This window comes from Lepisosteus oculatus, chromosome 4 (assembly GCF_040954835.1).
Source record: "Lepisosteus oculatus isolate fLepOcu1 chromosome 4, fLepOcu1.hap2, whole genome shotgun sequence".
Classification (NCBI taxonomy): domain Eukaryota; kingdom Metazoa; phylum Chordata; class Actinopteri; order Semionotiformes; family Lepisosteidae; genus Lepisosteus; species Lepisosteus oculatus.
Window position 1 is genome coordinate 26,366,928 of NC_090699.1, and position 19,248 is coordinate 26,386,175.

Sequence of the window (19,248 nt, forward strand, 5' to 3'; positions counted from 1 at the left end):
CCCCAATGATGCTCAGGGAGATCTGCATAATCCACTGCATTTTCTTTCCCTTATACAGCAATCACAATTCCAGCAAGACAATAGATTGCCAGTCCATTCACGTGCTGCTTGAGCTACTGGAGAATGAGAGCAGCCTGTAGATGAACGTACCAGTATCCTGACCCCATACTGCTTTTCCACTTTCTCTTTCAGCTGCTTAAAACAAGCCTCCAGTCGCTCATGGAAGGGCCTCAGAGCTTCTGTCACCTTTTCTCCATGAATTCGCACTCCATCGGCAAGGTTTGGGATCTGAAGACAAAAAAATGGTTATATAATTGAAATCTCTCCATATATAAATATACCCAGTAAAGCTTTAGAAAGGTAAAGTAAATTTTCACTTAAGACATTTTTGCCTAAATCTGGGATGAATGTCAAGAGTCTTCTGCTGTTTTATCAGTCTCTCTGATAAACTAAGCTTCTGTGTCTTCTTCACTGACCACCTGAGACTGTCACCATTCACTATAAAAATAAACTGATTTATTTGTTCAAAAAAGGAGTGAGAAAGAATTGAAGATTTAGTTGCAGAATCCCAAGAGGAGCGACTGCTTCTTTTCTTTCTATGGACTTAAGAAAAGTAAAGATGGTTTGGAAGAAAAGTGCTTTCATGTATATTTTAGCTTTCATGCTACCTTTTTAAAGTGTTTATTTTTGGTACTGAGTCAACAACAGTGCTCCATTTAAGTTTATTGTGGTGTCTGAAAACACCAATCTGCAGAAGTCCTCAAGAATCCATGCCAAGACAGGATCGTCCACAAGGGATAGAAGGGATGTTTTATAAAGATTACAAGCTAACCTAACAGAAATGTCACTTTGGAATACAACACTTAAGCAAAGCAATTAATGTGACTTTTCTTAAAAAAGACATCTGAAAATACGGAGCTTGTCAGAGGAGTTCATCTTTTGAATGCATTCCAACACCAACAAGAGGTTGTAATTTTGGGTTTATAGGATTACATAGTAACAACACATGGATGATGTCTTTGAGGAAGCAGACATGGGAATAAAAAATGTGGGTTTGGGAATACTGAAAGAAAAATTACTACTTGAGAGTAACTATACATGAAATATTCTCACCAGGTTTTAAATTATGGCCAATAATTTCCAATATAAACACCACTATTACCTTTTGATTACCATTGATCATTCTAATTTCACAAGTTTCTAATATTACATATTAATGCTAATAATAAAAACTTCTTATAATATATTAGTTTATTATTATTCAATGTATACTTGAACAGAAAGCCATACATAATACACAACAGCTGTATATAGCATCCTCTTTAGTTTGCCTCTCACTCCTTCTCCTTGCACACATACTTGACAAGCACCTAATACATTTCTGCTAAAGGTCAGATATAACTGCTTGTCAATGACCCAGACTGCTGTCTGAGAGAACTCAGGAGTACAAAGTTCTAATTAAAGCTCACTGTGGAGGTGCAGCTGACCTTTACTTATTTATTTAGAAAGAGAAGTCTTCATTGCTGTGGTCCCAGTAAGCCTTCCCTAGATTTTCAGAGAATATATTTCTTCTTACAGTTAACTGTAGCCATTTTAAAGGTCTTTTTCTCATTAAAAATGAACAATTTATTTCATGGACAAGGCATTTGTGGGAGTGAGAGGAAAATTATCCATTGCAATGAAACAACAAAGTTAACCAGTAAATAGTTCAATTGAAACGGAGACATCCCTTCAGAACTATGACACCAAATTTCATGTGGTATCATGAGAAAAGGCCGTCATAAAGTCTGGGAAACTAGTAACCGAGGCTAAAAGACATGGCATCTCACTGTCAAGTCAGAAAGGTAAGGCCAACTCTTTTCACGCTCTTTCAAGATATTTTCTGTGCAGGAATACAGAAGGCACAGCACAGAAGGGAGTTAGGACAAGATTTCAGTGATGGTGCACTGAGAACCATGGCAGTTTGGCTGGGGACATGAACTGATCAGGGAAAAAAACAAACCTTATATGTAAAACAAAAAAAATAATTGTTACAGATGCAATTAATGTTAACTTGTTAAATTTATCTAGCTGAAGATAAAAGGAATTATCTTGAGCTGATATTCATATTGACCTTATTGTATAAAATAACATAATATTATTTTATATTATAATATGCTATTATAATGTAACATGAAAAATGATATACATTCTAACTATAATAAAATGCCAGGACATGGAAGCTGTTTTTTGGCCAACATCAACAAAAAATATCAATAGGTTTTGATTCCTCAAATATCTATGGGAGTATGTTCCAGAATCTGAATGCAATGAGCAAAATGTTCTATCTCCCGCAGAAAGAAACTTAGGCCTAGGTTCTGACAACAGATGTGTATTCATAAAGGGAAGGTACACATGGAGAATATTCTCTTGTAACTGTTCAGGCATATAGCTCGAGCTAGACCATTAATGAGGTTTATACAGTGTTACAACTGTAAAATCATTCTGCATTTAACAGGCGACCAATGCAGGTGTGATATGAAATAAGACTGAAATCTCAGAAAAACCTGATAATGTCTGTAAGTAATGAAACAATACATTCTCAACAGTTCCAACACCAGATGATTTTAACACTCCTATCCTTAATCTGTGCTAAAATATTCCTTCTTCCAATCATGTTTCTCAAGACACAGCAAATGATTGGTTTATATATTCATGTGGAGTCTAAGCATAACTAATTTAGAAAAAAAGAAACTTTGGAAATAGGCTTTTCTTAAAACTGCAGCAATTTTGTCATTATTTTCATATATCAAGCAATCAATACTAATACTATTAGTGTCAGAACTCTTCAATTTCAAAACACATAAAAGGCACGTTTGATATTGTATTTTGCTACACAGCCTACATTTAAAGAATGTATTACCTGGCAAAGAAAAGTCAATAAATGATCTGAAAACGTTTTACACTGAAACAACTTTATAGCTTTAGAAATAACTAAATGCTAATACTGAATTTGTGAAACTATGTATGTTTTATGAATGTAAAAGACATGAGTTCTGCAACAACATTCTATGAACAGGACACTGGAAACAAGTGATTGTTTAGACATAGTTTTGCAAGTATTTTAGATATTACTATCTAAATATAATTTATTGTAACCTGTAGCATGAAGCCTAGACAACTGGAAGAAGTGTATGCTCTAAGAGAAGATCCCCTCCCCAAAATTAAAATGTAACTGTAGGTTACAAACTTCATTGCAGCACTAAAGAAACCAAAATGGCAGTGAGCATAAGAACAAATAATGGTTGGACCAAAAAATACTAGACAGTAAAGTCACAGAAGGTCTCATGGAAAATAAGAAGAAAATCAAAACCTTTGATTCTGGGGAAATTCTAATCGTAGCGCACACAGTATAAGGTATCCATCTTTAATATAATTCCATAAGTGAAAATAGAATGGAAAAAACAAGAATTATGAGAACTGAATGCTCACATTTCCAGATTCAACTATGTAATAATTATGACACACGAAGAAGGCTCCACAGCCGAAATGTTGTTTTTCCTTTCTTCTCTTTTCAGCATGGAATAAACCTATTACTTGTTCCTATGTAATAATTATATAATTTTTAATTATATTTAACCACCAGCAGTCTGATACTATTAAAAATAACAATTTCCAGTCATAAAAGAGCCTCCTCTCCGTGTCTCTCAGAAAGAACTGGGGGGCAAGGAGAGAGGGAAGGCAGGTGAGTGGCTGATTTTCAGAGGAGTGCACTGCTGTCCCTCAGTTCTGTACACTGCACCCTCATTAGAATAGCGCCCCAGGGTGCTGACACAGGACTGGTATGAGAGAGGGGTAATTGACAGAACTTGAAATAAGTGAAAACAGGATCTGAGCTGCTAGAACAGAGACATCCTTAGATTTTTCTTTTTCCCTTTTCTTGAAGACCAAAGAAAAATAAAAAAATAAATAACCTAAAAGGATCAAATATTATTAATAACAAAAACAATCAATAATAATAATAACAACAATGATGATGATGTATGTGTGGTTATAACCAACCACAAACAGCCACCTTATTTGGATTTAAGCCTTGGCTAAGTTTTTTTCTTCATTTTCCAATGCAGTGATGCATCAGGCATCCCTCTGCTGTTAGACTGACTGAACTCATGCTGTTTAATTTATAAATACTGAAACAACTGAATGTATTTTCTCTGAAAAAAATATTTGAGAATCATAAAAATATCCAACACCAAAAATGTGAAGCTTCAAAAATGACTCATTTTTTGCATGTTATTATACTGTTCTGTATTTTATTCCCTTTTTCATTTTCATATTAATATTTTAAATATTCAATCATTCAAAAAGACTGCAACTAGAAAAAAGATAAATATTGTTTTATAACCTAATAATTCTATCTTAACTTCACATTGAGACATTTTACCAATATTTCTGAGTAAAACTGAAAAGTACATTTTCTTTGGTAAATAATATTAGAGTGAACAATTTGTATTGAAAAGATATTCTGCTTTTGTCCATTACTTAAAAGAATTACTTGAAACAGAAACCTGTACTGAATAAGGATGAAAAAGGAATTTGGACAAAATGATCCCTAAGGGTATGAAATACCTGACTTTTTAAATCTTCATCACCATTAAGGGAGTTTCTTTAAAGTAATGAAATTGCTCTGGCAGGATTCCCATCTCCTGGGAAACACGTTTCTTTTTATAGCCATAAAAATGACTACACTGGAGTATTTTAAATAGTGGTACACCAGCACAGTGCATGTGCAAGTATATGTCCAACTGTATATGGCAGTACATAATTGCTTTGGTGCCAACTTACCTTAATTTAATTTCTTAATTTAAACATAATTTCTTTCAATTAAAACACTGTCCATGTGAAAAAATCCTTCTTACATATTTTTGCAATTCTGTGATGTGTACACATTCACTAAGCACAAAGTGATACGGCCTTACAAGCTGAGTAAACTTTGTTTAGCAGTTAAGCACTAGTGTTCATGCTATCCCTAGCTGCAGTATTTCGATAACAAAAAATAATTCAAGGCATCCAAATATTCCCAAATGATGCTTTCTGTCATTAAAACAAATGAGGTACTTGTTGTAATTCATAATCTGCTTGCTTTCACAATGTAATGCAAATAAAAGGAGGCCATTCTGTGCATCATTGTCATTTAATTCTGTTTCTCCTAAACCCCAAAGCAAGTACTGGATTTACCGGGAACACAACCTTCAAGTGTGAAACGACTTGAGATAGTGAAAAGAAACGACAACACCTGTCACCAATCTGTGCAGATATGGGGAGACGTGCAGCCTTTACGTAGACAAGTGCCCCACATCTGTCTACCTGGTATGATACTCATACATACAGTACAGTACCTAAACCATCTAACTGGTTTATCACCACATGGGTTAATGAAGCATTTACCAAGGTATAAGCAAATTCCAAAGATTCTCATGCCAAAGATTTCATTTCAATAAAATATGAGGTCAAGAACAGACATCTGTTATCTTAGAATTGTAACATAAAAGGAAAAGTGGTCTAAAAAGATATTTTTAATGAAGAGAGCAGTGATTATTCACTTCTAACTACTAATAATCAAAATGTTTCTCACTGAAAAGTAAAAAGGTCCGTCCACCCAAAAGTGTGTGTCTACATGCTTAATTTAACATTTAATTATTCCAGTTATTGCATTGTAGTAGTTTTTAAAGAAATCCAGTTAATAACATATACAGACAGTGTAAACTGGTTACTCCCATAAAAGAAAGAGAACATAAGGTACAATTTCTACAAAGATAACCATTTTCAAGCAGAAATATTCATTCTCTCTTTCTGACAACAGTATGTAAAAAAATGACATCTTAATGTAATGATTGTTTGGCTCACAGACACAGAGTAAAGCGAACTTGTAAGCAGCATCTATTGACTACAAAAACAAGACATTCTGGATAGATGGCTTTGTATATCACTTGTATTAACGTTATGTTATTGCATTCAGGCCATCCAAAATATGATTCTGTGAAATGCTTTTATAAGGGAACTTTCTGAACAACACATAATGTCAGAAAACACCTAATACATGATTTAAGTCTGTTATGATTACATTACAAGATTAGTGTATTACAAACCTTGGCTTCTTTCAAGAAATAGCTGGATGAGGTTCTCAGATCAACTAGTTGCTAACTACTTCTACTAACAGGCTACATGGCCGAATGACCTTCTCTCTTTTTTAAAAATGTCTGACATTTTTATGACTGTTTACTTGTTAAAGTTAAATTTCACACCAGTTGTTCTCTTTCTGATACCATTTCTTGGCCAACTATAACTATTCAACTATACTGAATTCCCCCACTGTTCTAAACACAGACTGTGTAACAAGGTCTGAGAATCCCTTGACACAAACCGACAGTAAAATGCAGGAGAAGAAAGAGTAAAAGGTTAAAATGGACAGAGAGCTTAAACATCTCATTCTTTATGGATTGCCTGAAAGCTTCCACTCTTTCTATTAATGCTTTTTCGTGTCTTAAGAGGAGAATAGTAAGCTCTTCCAAAGCCTATCTCCACAGTTAAAAACACTGGTGTTGAATGTGAATTTGTACAGTATAAACATGGTTCAAAATAAAGCATTTAAGTTCCTGGGAAATTACTCTGTGGATCTGATTAGGGGTTCGCTTAATTTAGTTTATTATACCATGCCCTGACAGAGTGAAATGAACACATTTGTGACATTTATAACACAGAACTTTGGTTTGCTTTTACAGGGGGAACTGCATTGCTATTTTTTATATTTTGGGGTTAGAAAAAATCAACATTGATGAGTGCATTTCGAACCACAATGAAAGTAAAAAGTACACATAAATGTGTTAACACTCCAATTTAAATCACAAAATAGACCAAGTTCCAGGTATGCGAAGATATGAGTCAAACCAAACGTCTGGTGAGGTGAAGTGGCCCTGTTATTCTACTGTATAAATAAGTAAGTTTGTAAATACATCTCTTTTAATCCACTATAAATTGCTCTCAACGGTTTTGCTGACAAATAAAACTTACTTGTTAACTCTGTTTGCAGATCACATTGGAACACTTCTGTGAAAAAATGCCTGCTGTACAACCTATACTTATTTGCTCCTACAGTACATCACATTACAATAGTCATTACAGAGACTTGTCAGCAGGAAGGGCCATTTCATATCACAATTGCGTGAACTATCACTATTGCCCGTGGCAACATGGTAACCATTCAGTACTTTCACAATGTTCATGATTTTGTGCTTAATTCAGAATTTGTAAAACTTCCCAGTGCGATACCATGAATTAATTTAATTTGTTGCCAAGATTTAATAACCACTCTGAGAAATTGAGACAGCAGTTCCCCATCAAATATTTAAATAGGTCTGAAAGAGGAAAGTCATGTGAGGGGGATGAATTTGAACTTGCCCTCTCATATATTTTATCCACGTTAATTTTATTCAGCCAGAAAACTTTATAAGTAAATGCGACTGCTAACAAGCCAGTTGACCTCAATATGGAATGCAGTTTTCTTTTTCCTTTTACTATCACCAGTTATTTTTAATTTTTATATCCACCCAGAAAGGAGTTACCAAACCTACTTACCCACTATAGTACCTGTACTGCTCAGGGAGAATGAGGATGTGCTCACCTACCACACCCACTTGTCATATGAGACAGTGCAAGCACAGGCCTGCAGGAGAGGCTGCAATAGTGGGAGGAGCAGCATTTCTCTTAACAGAGTTACTGCCACCTCACAGGCGCTTCGCAGGTCCCTGGATTAGCCAGTGTTCAGAAAGTTGCAGAAACCTTGGCCAACTAAATTCCCTCTAGCCCTGGCTGTACTCAGCCAACTGTTCACCACCAGCTGGGTAATCCTGGTCACAGGCAGCTACTTCAACAGGCCTGAACCAACAATGCCTGGCTCAGCCTGTGCTCTGAGCTACAGTAGCACCTTTACTAGTGTATCCATCTGGGAGCCACTGAAAGAAAGTTAATTTAATCACCTTTTGCTATTTATCTATTTTGCTCTATGCTTCAGCCAAAATATTGGATTCATATTTTCTAAATATTGCAGGAATTAGAGCATTGCTGAAACTCCAACAAATGTGCTAATTCACTGGATGCTACATAGTTCATGAGTGCAGTGATTAGAGGTGATGAAGTGTTATATGAATGAACAATCAAATGTTGCTCATCTGCCTCAAATAAAACTAGCAATCAACACACTAAACAATCAATCAATAAACACAGCAGTAAACACTAGAATATAGATGCCTTTTCTCCTCAAATAAATTTGAAGGATGGAATGATAAAAAAAGATACAGCTGCTTTAATAAGAGAGCAAATCCCTTTCCAGCTATTGTTCCAAAAAAACTTCATGGTTGAACCATTATTTTAGAATTTTTCAGTTTATGTTGAATTTTGTCAGACTAACAAAAAATCTCAACATTGAAACAACTGGTAATTCTTAGGAGGCTGGGGTGATACAAGTCTGTGAGTTTCTGGTTAAAGAAAGAAATATTACAATTAAAACACTATTGAAGAGTTCACTAGACTTCACTAGACCCAGGAGTTAAGCTGTAAATTCAAAACATGTTACTGTTAACAATTTTTATTGTTGTGGTTTTCAGTTAATGTTTTGGTTAATGTGAATGATTGCATTTTAAAACATTTCAAAGTAAAAGATTAAAGGTTCATAAAATTTTAATATACAATACTATTTCTCCTTTACGTTGGCAGCATCAAAAGGTCTGTTTCCCTGAATGAGAGAACATTTTCAGACTCCATTACAATTCAAAATGATTCCTTGTTCTCAAAAGAGCTTTTGTTTTGAAAATACTCCCTATCCTTGGAATGACTTATGCAGGTTTTCAGTTGAAAGCACCTATTTTATGACATAAACCTAAGGTTGATCTATTAATTTGAAAATCTAGTTGCATGTTTATTTTGTCAGGAACCCCACTGTCTTTCTTCTTCTAAAATCACGAAAGAATAAAGCACACACAATGAATCAGCAGTACGTTTTTCAGAAATACATGGAACAAACAGCTAATTAACAATAGCTAAGTTTGCTTTATCTTTTCAAATGTTTTGAGTAGAAAAGATATCCCTTAAATGCTCTCATAACAGGCAGACATTCTGAATAAAATAAATATGACATGTGTCATGAACCAAAAAACTTACCAAAGGATAAATGTCATTTTTTCCTTTTTTGAAAACAGAGATATACTTGTATGACATTTTACTTACCAATTTACAGTAACAAACTACCAATCATCCATTTTTTAACTTTTTATCTATTACAGGATCATGTGGGATCTTGACAAGCAACAGGTGAAAGGCAGGATGGACACCAATCCAGTGCAGGGCAGTGACAAACATTTTTTGGAAATCACAAGCTGTTCTCTGCAATCTGGAAAGTTGATTTGTGTTTTAAAACAATATTCTCTGGTTAACACTGATCCCCTATTTCCAGGCACTGAATAGTCAGTCTGTAAGTAGTGCGACAGGGAGCGCTACAGGAGGTCATTCTTGCCGTCTGCCATAAGACTGTACAACGCATCCACCTTGCGTCTTGGCAGAGGCAACAGCGACAGTGACCTGTTTCTGGACTAAACGCATATACACATCTACTGCTACATCTGTTCTCTTTCTTTTTCTTTTTCCCGTTTACAACCACTTTTGTGCAATATATGCCAGGGACCTGTGCAATACATTTATATTTATATTTATATCTATGGTTACATCTATATTTATATTCATACGTGTGATACGATTTTCTGTGTACTGTTCTGTTCTAGTTTCCTCTTGTGTGTCCGGACTGTGAGTAACTCTTGTATTGTATTGTATGTATTGTACTATTAGTATATAATTCGTTACACTGTGGCTGTGTTGTGTGTGTTAAGCTGCTGTTGCACTGCAATTTCCCTCACGGGATCAATAAAGTATCTATCTATCTAAGTATTTAGAAATTTAAATGCATACAGTACATGTATTAAGGCTAGTGGATACGACTGCTTTCAACAACCACATTCAAAATAAAGCTTAAAGGTTATATGATGCTTGTAGACAGTGAGACTAAAAACTTCAATTTCAGAAACAATGTGCCACCCTAATTGAAATTATCATGTGAAGCTGTTGTATCGACCACAAAAGAAGCTGACAGACACATTTGTGGTCAAAATAGGTTTTCAAATAGTTTGTACCAGAAACAATAATATCAAATGCACTCTGTGAAGTGCTTAACATGTGGCAGACTAGATATTCTTAAAAAATATTTTCATTCCTTAAATAACTAGAAAGCAGGCTTATTTATTAGACCTTGTCTCACATTGTTATGCACAAAGAGCATGGATAAGAGGATAAGGTTAAAAGTTCCTTGCAAGGAACAGGAATGCTGTGGTAAAGAAGAAGAAAAACACTGAATTTCCACTGGGAAAAAACTGCTAATAAGAATGGGAATACATAGTAAGCCTGATAGCCTGCTGTATGTTTTTTTCACACCTTTCAGTGCTCATGTGCTGTCTGACAATCTCTTCTTCCCAGCTCCATTAAATTATAAGAGCTGTGGACTATGATCTGATCTGAACATCCTTGGTACTCCTGATCTGCAAATCACACAAAAAACAACCACACAACGAAGCACTTTTAGAATCTACAAGTGTATAAAATATATACAAGGATGTCCATGGAGCACAAGCCTAACGCCAGGAGACAATCATTACCAGGTGTACAAAGTGCAGTGTCAAAAATCAATTCCACTGTACAAGAATTCCCTCTCTCACTCTGTGGTAGGCCTACTGCAAACACAGTGATAAAACTACTTATATCAGAACGTACAGTTTAAACAGAGGTTTCAGCCCAAATAATACTGCTAGAGTGAGCCTTTTTTCCTCCAGACACATAATGAGAACAAATACTGCAGCTTGCATGTTTTCCATGAGAGAGGATGTGATAATTAAGCTATGCATTCAGATGCAGCGACAAAAATACCCCAAACTCTGGCAAACTCATTACTATTCTATAGCCTCTTCTGAGTGAAATTACACACTTGAAAGACACGGCCATAATAAAGACTGTATAATGACATCAAGGACTACACCAAACAGACAGATGGAGCACAACGACTAAAAAAATCATTAAATAAAAATATCACTTCTTGTGACCCCATGCAAGTGGTAATTGATTAGCACTGTAATCAGCCCAATGGCTGTGGTATTTTAGTGTTAAAGAAAAATGCAATTAAATATTGATAAGACACAAAGGAGCTGTACAATTCAGAATCATTAAAAGAATATGTTCATCTGAACATGCTGGGAGTGGTTTATAAAGCTCAATAGAAAACCTCATGAGCCTTACAGGCCAATGAGAGGAAGAAACAGAAAGCATGCTAATCCTCACCCTTTGAACCCTTCTATTTTACATCAAGTGGATGGAAAAACTGTGGCAGTCAATTTGAAAAGAGTATTAGTTTTGGTTCAATTACTTAACCCTGTAGTTTTGAGATGCCTATAACAAATAACATCAAAGATAAAGTATACTAAATACTGAGGCAAATAGAATTGAGCATGAAGGACAAAGTCGCTGTACTGTGAGAACAGTGGCAGTCTATTTAGGCGTTCAAGGGCAAAAAGATTGACCGATAGTTCTGGTCACAAAAGCATGAACGCCTGTGATCCTTAATAGAAGTCTGTACTCTTTCTTAAATTCTTCACCAAAACAATTAAGGTAGCAGACTAAATCTTCAAGATCCTTATGACTCCACCTATTCCGATAATGTTAAAATGCAGACTAAGCTGAAGCTGCATTAATTCTGTGATCTAATTAGTGATTGGACCCCTGCAGTTCTCATTTCCTGGTTTTATAACAGAATAATTTAAATTACAAATTGGAGGTGTTCTTTACCATATTACACAGAATTGCAACTAAACAAAATGGCTAAAAGTTTTGAAAGTGATTCAGCCACACTATGAATAACCATTTTTGCTGTTTACAAAACAGCAAAAATGGTTAAAACAGGAATTCCATTAGATTAAAGGCAATTTGTAGTGAAAAAAGAAATATTAATAAAATATTATATAAGGGATTGAGGTAACTAAGACTGATGTCTTATTTTAACCTAAGTGGAAGACTTATAATATTGTATGCCATAAATGCCACAAAGAAAACGAATGCTATTTTTTCTTTTTTACAAGCTTTTGAAGCAACAAAGTTCAAACTCCTACTTCAAGCTTCAGAAAATCATATTGTTAGTGCACGTTTGGCAAAATAAAGCAGTAAACTTTGGAATATTTATGCAATTTCTCATTAATAAAAAACTTAGAAGAGTGTAGCTGTCAGTATCAATTAAAACAACACTGAAGCTAACATCTCTCCAATACTCAAGTACACACTATTACATGCGAGACGTTATGCCCTTTTATAGTACATTAAGAATATAAAATATGATATGACCGTGAGAGAAAACATTTCTTCTACAAACTAAATAAAAGTGAAAGAAAACTTCCAAAGTCTTCCAAAGTGCAATGACAGTGAAGCCTGCACACAGAGGGGTCTCTGGTCTTGCACTTAAAATACCAAAGTCAAACTGCTGCTCTGAAGCTGAAAAATTCTATAAACACATCTTCCAAACTGAGACCTTTCAAGGTTTCATTCTCTGTCAAATACTGCATGACACCTCCCTTCTCTCTATTACTGACAGTCACTCTTTGGACAGGGCAGTAATACTGCCTTACCTGCCAGGCGATGAGGTCCTTCAGCTTTTCAATCTTGTCCTGATCCTCTGGGTGTTCTTGTGTGTACTTCTCTGTAAAGAAAGCCTGATGGCAAGAGACAGGGGAGAAGATAAAATAAAAACATTACTCTCAGTGTCATCATACCATTTTTCAAGGGAGAAGGACCCCTGCAGTGTCTCTCTCGTCACTGGTATGAGATGTGAAGATTTCAGCTGAGGCATTGTGTCAATTTGGGGTTGATTTACAATCTGGAGCAACTGGTTATTGCTGTTTTATAATGACAAAGCATATGGTAGAAGAGTTGTAGCCATGAGTTACGATGAAGTTGCCTTGACAGCGAATTTAAATTGAGAAAAATCTGTGCACAACTGTAAACAAAAGTTGTTAAAAAAGACTGAGTGACATTGCAATATATATCTCAAAAGTCGCTTGTGTAAAAAAGATGTTAAACAAATGTGTTTTTTACAATTTGCATAAGGCAATCTATTATACCAAAGACAAACAGCAAAGGTTCCCATTCTGGATAAAATGCTCGAGATTTTGAATGATGTGCTAAACAGCCTACTGCACTTGCTACATCTAGCTGGAAAGACTAAGAACTAAGACTGCTATCCTGCAGGAGACTTCTAACTGCCTCAAATGCCATAATGATAAGAATGAAACATGCAATAGCTCAGAAATTTAACAAGGAGAATCAGCATTCAAAGAATCAATTCAGTGAGGGATTTCCAGTTATGCTGTTCCCGCAGGGTTATTAATGTCTTCTCTCCATTACAAAGCTAAAATAAATGGGAGTGAAAGCAGATTAACAAAATGAAGTCATGAACAATTATGTCTTTAATATTTTCATAATACATGACCACCAGCTTTAAAAAAGAAGTCAAATAGGACTCTATACATTTAAATCTGAAATAGCAACTCCTGATATTTCATTTGACAGATCTGTTTTCAGGAAATACCAATGGATTAAAACACTGGCCTATTATATTCACTGTGCAATGCACAAAAAAGCATTACCTTAATTTGATTTTGAACAAGTAGTGTTTCTAAAAATCATTATTTTGACTGATAACAATTACCTTTTCATAATTGGCAAACCCGCCCATTACTGCTGGATCCACAATTCCATTAAGCAGCATGGAGAGGGGATTAATGGGAAGGTTGGGATCATTCAAATGCCTCTGTACCATGTTATTGATCTTTTCATTGGTCAGCTGCATTGTCTCTATTGCATTTTCCAGTGGACTTATTTCAACCTGCACACAACAAGAATCACATGAGAAAACACCATTAAGATATACTTCAGTTTTTAACAGCATAGTCCAGATGTTTAACACAAAATAATCTTACAGCTTTTTTCAACAGAAGATCATAAAAGCCACAATAACATCAAATATATCCAGAAAACAGCATCCAGTTTTGCACATGCACTTCAAAGCTCCATCTTCTATTAAATTAATGCAGAATACAATGTGAAAATATTACATGACCAAGGTTTTTTTTTGTTTGTTTGTTTCAGGCTGTAGTGGATGATGAAGTGCTTAAAGCCCTCATTGTTTTGATGGCAGGAACTGATGCAGTATCTTTCATTAAGTGGGCTTTACAAATACTGATCAGGAGAAGTTTTTTTTAAAATAGGCTAACCTTTTAAGGATTAATTTATCTTCTTCTTAAGAACATATCTGAAATAAAATAAAACCTCCATCCACCCAGTTAGCTACTCCAACTTCCCTCCATCTGTGAGGAGGATTAAGCTTGATTTTATCTAAGACCACGTAATGGATGAAAAGTGAAAACCAAAGACAAAAAATTAAATCTAGCCTTTTGCATCGATAGATTGCATTATTTGCTAAAATTCTAAACCTAATAAGAACAGACATGCATTGAAAACATAACCAACCATGTTGACCTTCAGCAGTGTAGCGTTCACCAAATGTAGCAATTCTATATAGGGCACTATGACAGATTTCCAATCTGTACTGATTTTTAACTTGCCTTTTCTTATGTCTGGAGGAAAGCTGTTTTAAATGTTATAAGAAATTGAATTTTAATAAACTGCTTCATTACCTATTGGTCATCATTAATATAAACATCATACAAGGAAGGTCTCAATCACAGGACCTTAGCTTCTCTGCTCTGGGCATTGAGATCCTTTTTTATTTTGTGCATACTGTAAAGCTCCTCTGAGGCTTTGTGGTGGAGAATAATAATAAAAAACTTAACTAAAATCTCAAGCGCACACTCTTAAAACCAATATATATCTGAACAAGATTTATAGCTTTGTATAAATTGCTGTGGTTTTGGCCATTCATCTCTTTTCACTTCTTTGCAGCAGCCTATAAAAAGCATGATGCAATATAGCCTGAGCCAGTAGATGGAGCCCCACCTCTCGATAAGATGGTAATTTGGGCTGCCCACCACAGTGCAAGTCAAAAAAGCATTAATTCCTTTAACCCTGTGGCTCCCACGAGTATTAATCCATTTTGTATCCTACAAACACACCCGCTGGAAAGAAACACTTCCAGTTATGTCCTGATGAGGAAATATCTTTCTGTCCTCTCTGAGTAAGAACACAATTAAGGAGGAACAGCAATCTGTGGCACTACTACAACTGGCAAGCTGTTAATCTAAATGGAGATTCTCCAGCAGACTCAGCACTAGAACATGAAAAGGTAAATCAAAGCATAAAATACATTACTAGTAACTGCAAAGTGTTAAATTGCCCAATTAGGCACAACATATTTTAAGAATATCTAAGGATTATACAATCAATATGGTACTACGATGGACTAGTTTGTGTATGGAAAGATACAGTAAGCCCAATAAACATCATTGATGATGCTCATGGAAGCTGTTCTAATTGCATATTCTTTTAATCAGCTTCAAAAACATGGCTGTGAAGCTTGTTCCAGATTCCTACACCTCTCAGTGTCCTTCTTTGTAGTTTCTTCTTGCATGCTCTGTTGACTCTGAAGAAGTCCACCAGGTTGACACTGTCAGTGTCTTTGAAGATTCTGAATACTTGAATCAGATCCCCAAGCCACCTGCTCTGTTTGTGACTAAAACATCTGTCAGTGTAGGGCATTTCTTAATGGCCAGGAATGTAGCTAGGTGTTTTTCTCTGGAGATATTCCAGAGTAAAAATATATTTTTTTGCCATTGTTGTAACCAAAACTGTACACAACATTCTAAATGGGGTCTTTCTGTCTTATAGTGACAATGCCAATGTTTTCCAGTATGACAATGGTATCCAATGCACATGCTAGCCTAAGTAGCTCTTCCTGCTGACAGCATGGCTTTATTAGTCCTGTTTTCTGGTTTTCTAAAGGAAATTCTAAAAGGTGGCAGCTGTTAGCAGGATTTGTTCCCTGCATGAGTGTAAGAGTGCCACATGATTAAGTTGCATGTGTAGCAGCTGCCATGCAGAGAGAGACAGCATGTCCTGCACACCAGAGCTCAGGTGCTTTATTCATCAACACTAGGCTTTGAAGAGAAAAACAATAGAAATGCAAAACCAATATCATCATTGGTTCTTGTATGTGAGATATACAATCCAAACTCAATTCACTGTTCTAGTGAGTTGACTATTAATGTCATGCATCACATTTCCAATTCAGGCTCCACTGAGACTATAATCACATTATGCATAACATTTTACATCTGAATACAACTGCCTTTATCATCATCCTGGGGACAATATGTGGGATTTGATCACTTATATGCAAATTGCATTTCAGAGCTGCACCAGTCAGAATGACCATCCTATGAAAACACATTTTCTTTTGCGAGGCGTTTAACAGTATACAGTGCACTGACATGTAGACCAACAAACAAGAGGATCCTGGCTGCTGGGGTACTGCTGTGGCTTTACCAGACTGTCACTGAAAGGTTCAGAGTTTGAATCTAACCCAACAATGAGCCACATAATAATACAACCGATAATAATGGAAAACAGAGACCATTCATCGGTTTGTGTACCCTCCAAAAAAGAAGGCAGGTGCCCAGTTAGGCCATACACGGATCATTTTAATGACTTAATTGAAATGCGTTTTGGTCAGTCATAACAGATCTAAACTGAATCAGTCATGGAAAGGGTGAGAAACATACAATTAAAATTGGCAAAACCACAAACCACATTTTTTTATTTAACTGATTTGGTTTGTCTTGTCATTCTATACTGAGTGGCTGTATGGAGTTAAGGTGTTGACTGATGTCTTTGTAACATTTTTATAAACACTTTTCAAAGCTTTAAGCAGTATATTGTTCATAGCATCATTATGCTATAATGGTTATTAGTAACAGCCTTAGGGGGATTCTTATTATAATTTAGCTCATAATACTGATCATTGCAACTTTAGTTGCAAATACATCTTGAAGGCCTGTACTTACAGCAAATGTACGACAATATTAAACCTCAAACTCCCTTCAGCAAAATAATAACAACAACAAAGCAGTTAAAGAAAATATGTAAGGCAGCACTTATGAATAAAAAAGAATAAAAAAGAAATTAAGCACTAAATGACATGATTACCAGCCATGAGCAATACACTATTGAAATTAGGACATTTAAAAAATATATCTTTATGAAATTAAGATAACAACTGTTACTATTTCTTTTTGAATTATATTTTGGAGAGATGGTGCACTGGCAAGCTTAGAACACCTAATTATAGGATATGAATTACTGTACTCCTTGTATCTGGCTATTAGTCAATAACTATTGCAAGCTCTTATGAATATTGCCAATGGCCTGTGGGTTTGTAGAAAAACTTGTGTATGTTTATTAATCTGGCTCTTCACAACAGTTAAGTGAAAAAATATTGATCTTATTTTCTTAGGTAAGCCTGAGATAGCTATCTGAGTATGATGCTTGACTGGTGTTATCATACATCATACTTACCATTGAGACAGATCTGACTTCAAACCATCTCAGAATTCCTGGAAGCTTGTATGCAGTTACATAAGTGGTTCTTTCAATCCACATATTCTGAAATACAGAAGACAAGCTTATTAAAGGGACACCTTTTCTATAAACTTAAATACAATACAGTAAATAAATTAGTTAAATGCAGAGAATTCTTCATGAAATATTTTTGATGTTTTAGATGCATGACATACCAATTGTGATGTTTGTAATATATTCTGAAGAAATATTACAATGTCTGTTAGAAAAAAAGGACCTTAGATGTAATGGTAGATATTTGATTAAACTGTTTTCGTAGTAGTTTTTTTAAATACTCAGGATTGAGGAGATTATATAAGAAACTATCTGAACATTACAGCTCGTTTAAGTTCTACCATTTTAAGACAAAGAAGACTCACTGCAAAATATCAGGAAAGATTCTACTTCAAACACCATTATACACCATTAATGATAAAAATAAGGAATTTAAGTGACCCTTTCAGTGCCATTCCAAGGGAATGAGAGAATTTAAAAACTAGTTTTTGTGTTTAAAATGAATATCTTTTCAAAATACAATTAGAGCATTCCTAAACTTACAGAACTGAAGATTCAGAGATCAACAGAATTAAAATGTATTTGGTAACACTTTACTTCAATTTAAACACTATACTGTACAACATGACATAACATTGCATAATCCTTTACACCACTTTTGAAATGATAGCCACATTGTTACTTGGAACAGATCCGAACAAGACAGTTTGAGCTGAAAGTTAACAGTAAAATTCCAAAGTAAAAATGTTTGAACATGCCATTTAGGATTTGAAAACTGACAAAGTGTCTATACATGAAGCTTAAGTAAAAATTATGTTTATTAAATGCTTTTATGTGTATTCTTTTATCATAAGTGCAGCTGTATTATTAGCCTTGTGCAAGTTACCAGTTGCTCTCTTAATCTTCACATGTTGAAAAAGACTTTCTTGTCTTCCTATTGTTTATAGCAAATCTCAATGTAAATAGACTGATTAATATACTTTAAATTAAAAAAGCAAACAAATGGTTGTACCACTGAATGGAAAATTCATTGCATCTCTGGCAGACGTCTGTCTTATCAACAGTGAAACATGCAAGGCTTTTACCCTAATGCTACCTAGTATTCTTGGCAAAAAGCGGACTACAATTTTTAAAAAATCAAATCTGTTTTTTAAACATTGGTTTGGCTAAGAATAATCTTAATTTCCAGAGTGAAACTAGGAAATGTGTTTCATTGATTTCATCTAGAAATCACTCAACCTTATAACCCAGCCAGCACAAGGTGAAAGCTCTGTTGACAGATTTGTAATAAAGAACACACATTGGCTAAGCATGAATACTGAACTGCTCCAAAACATGGCTTTTATACCTTGGAAAAGCTGCTAAAACTGAAATAAACCCAAACAGGGTTTTTCAGAGAGCTACATTGTCCCAAACATCATCACATGCTTAAAATGAAAAAAAAGTAAATTGTAATTACAGCAAATTCATTGTCTGGATCCTTCTCTCCCTTTCTCACTGGTCTGGAATACTGGAATTTATGGACTTCATTTACAGTGTAGAAAC

The 19,248-nt window shown here is 35.0% G+C and overlaps 1 protein-coding gene across 4 annotated transcripts in view; it reads right to left on the reverse strand.

Annotated features, from left to right (window-relative positions):
• dock1 (dedicator of cytokinesis 1) overlaps positions 1–19,248 on the reverse strand; it is a 292,059-nt gene that overhangs the window by 10,577 nt on the left and 262,234 nt on the right. For all 4 annotated transcript variants that reach the window (XM_015346833.2, XM_015346832.2, XM_015346831.2 and 1 more), the window contains exons 43-47: positions 19,163–19,247; positions 17,647–17,733; positions 13,826–14,002; positions 12,747–12,830; positions 151–288 (exon numbers count right to left, since the gene is read on the reverse strand). In XM_015346833.2, the coding sequence (XP_015202319.1) occupies positions 151–288; positions 12,747–12,830; positions 13,826–14,002; positions 17,647–17,733; positions 19,163–19,247 (571 nt within the window). The remainder of the gene's footprint in view (positions 1–150; positions 289–12,746; positions 12,831–13,825; positions 14,003–17,646; positions 17,734–19,162; position 19,248) is intronic.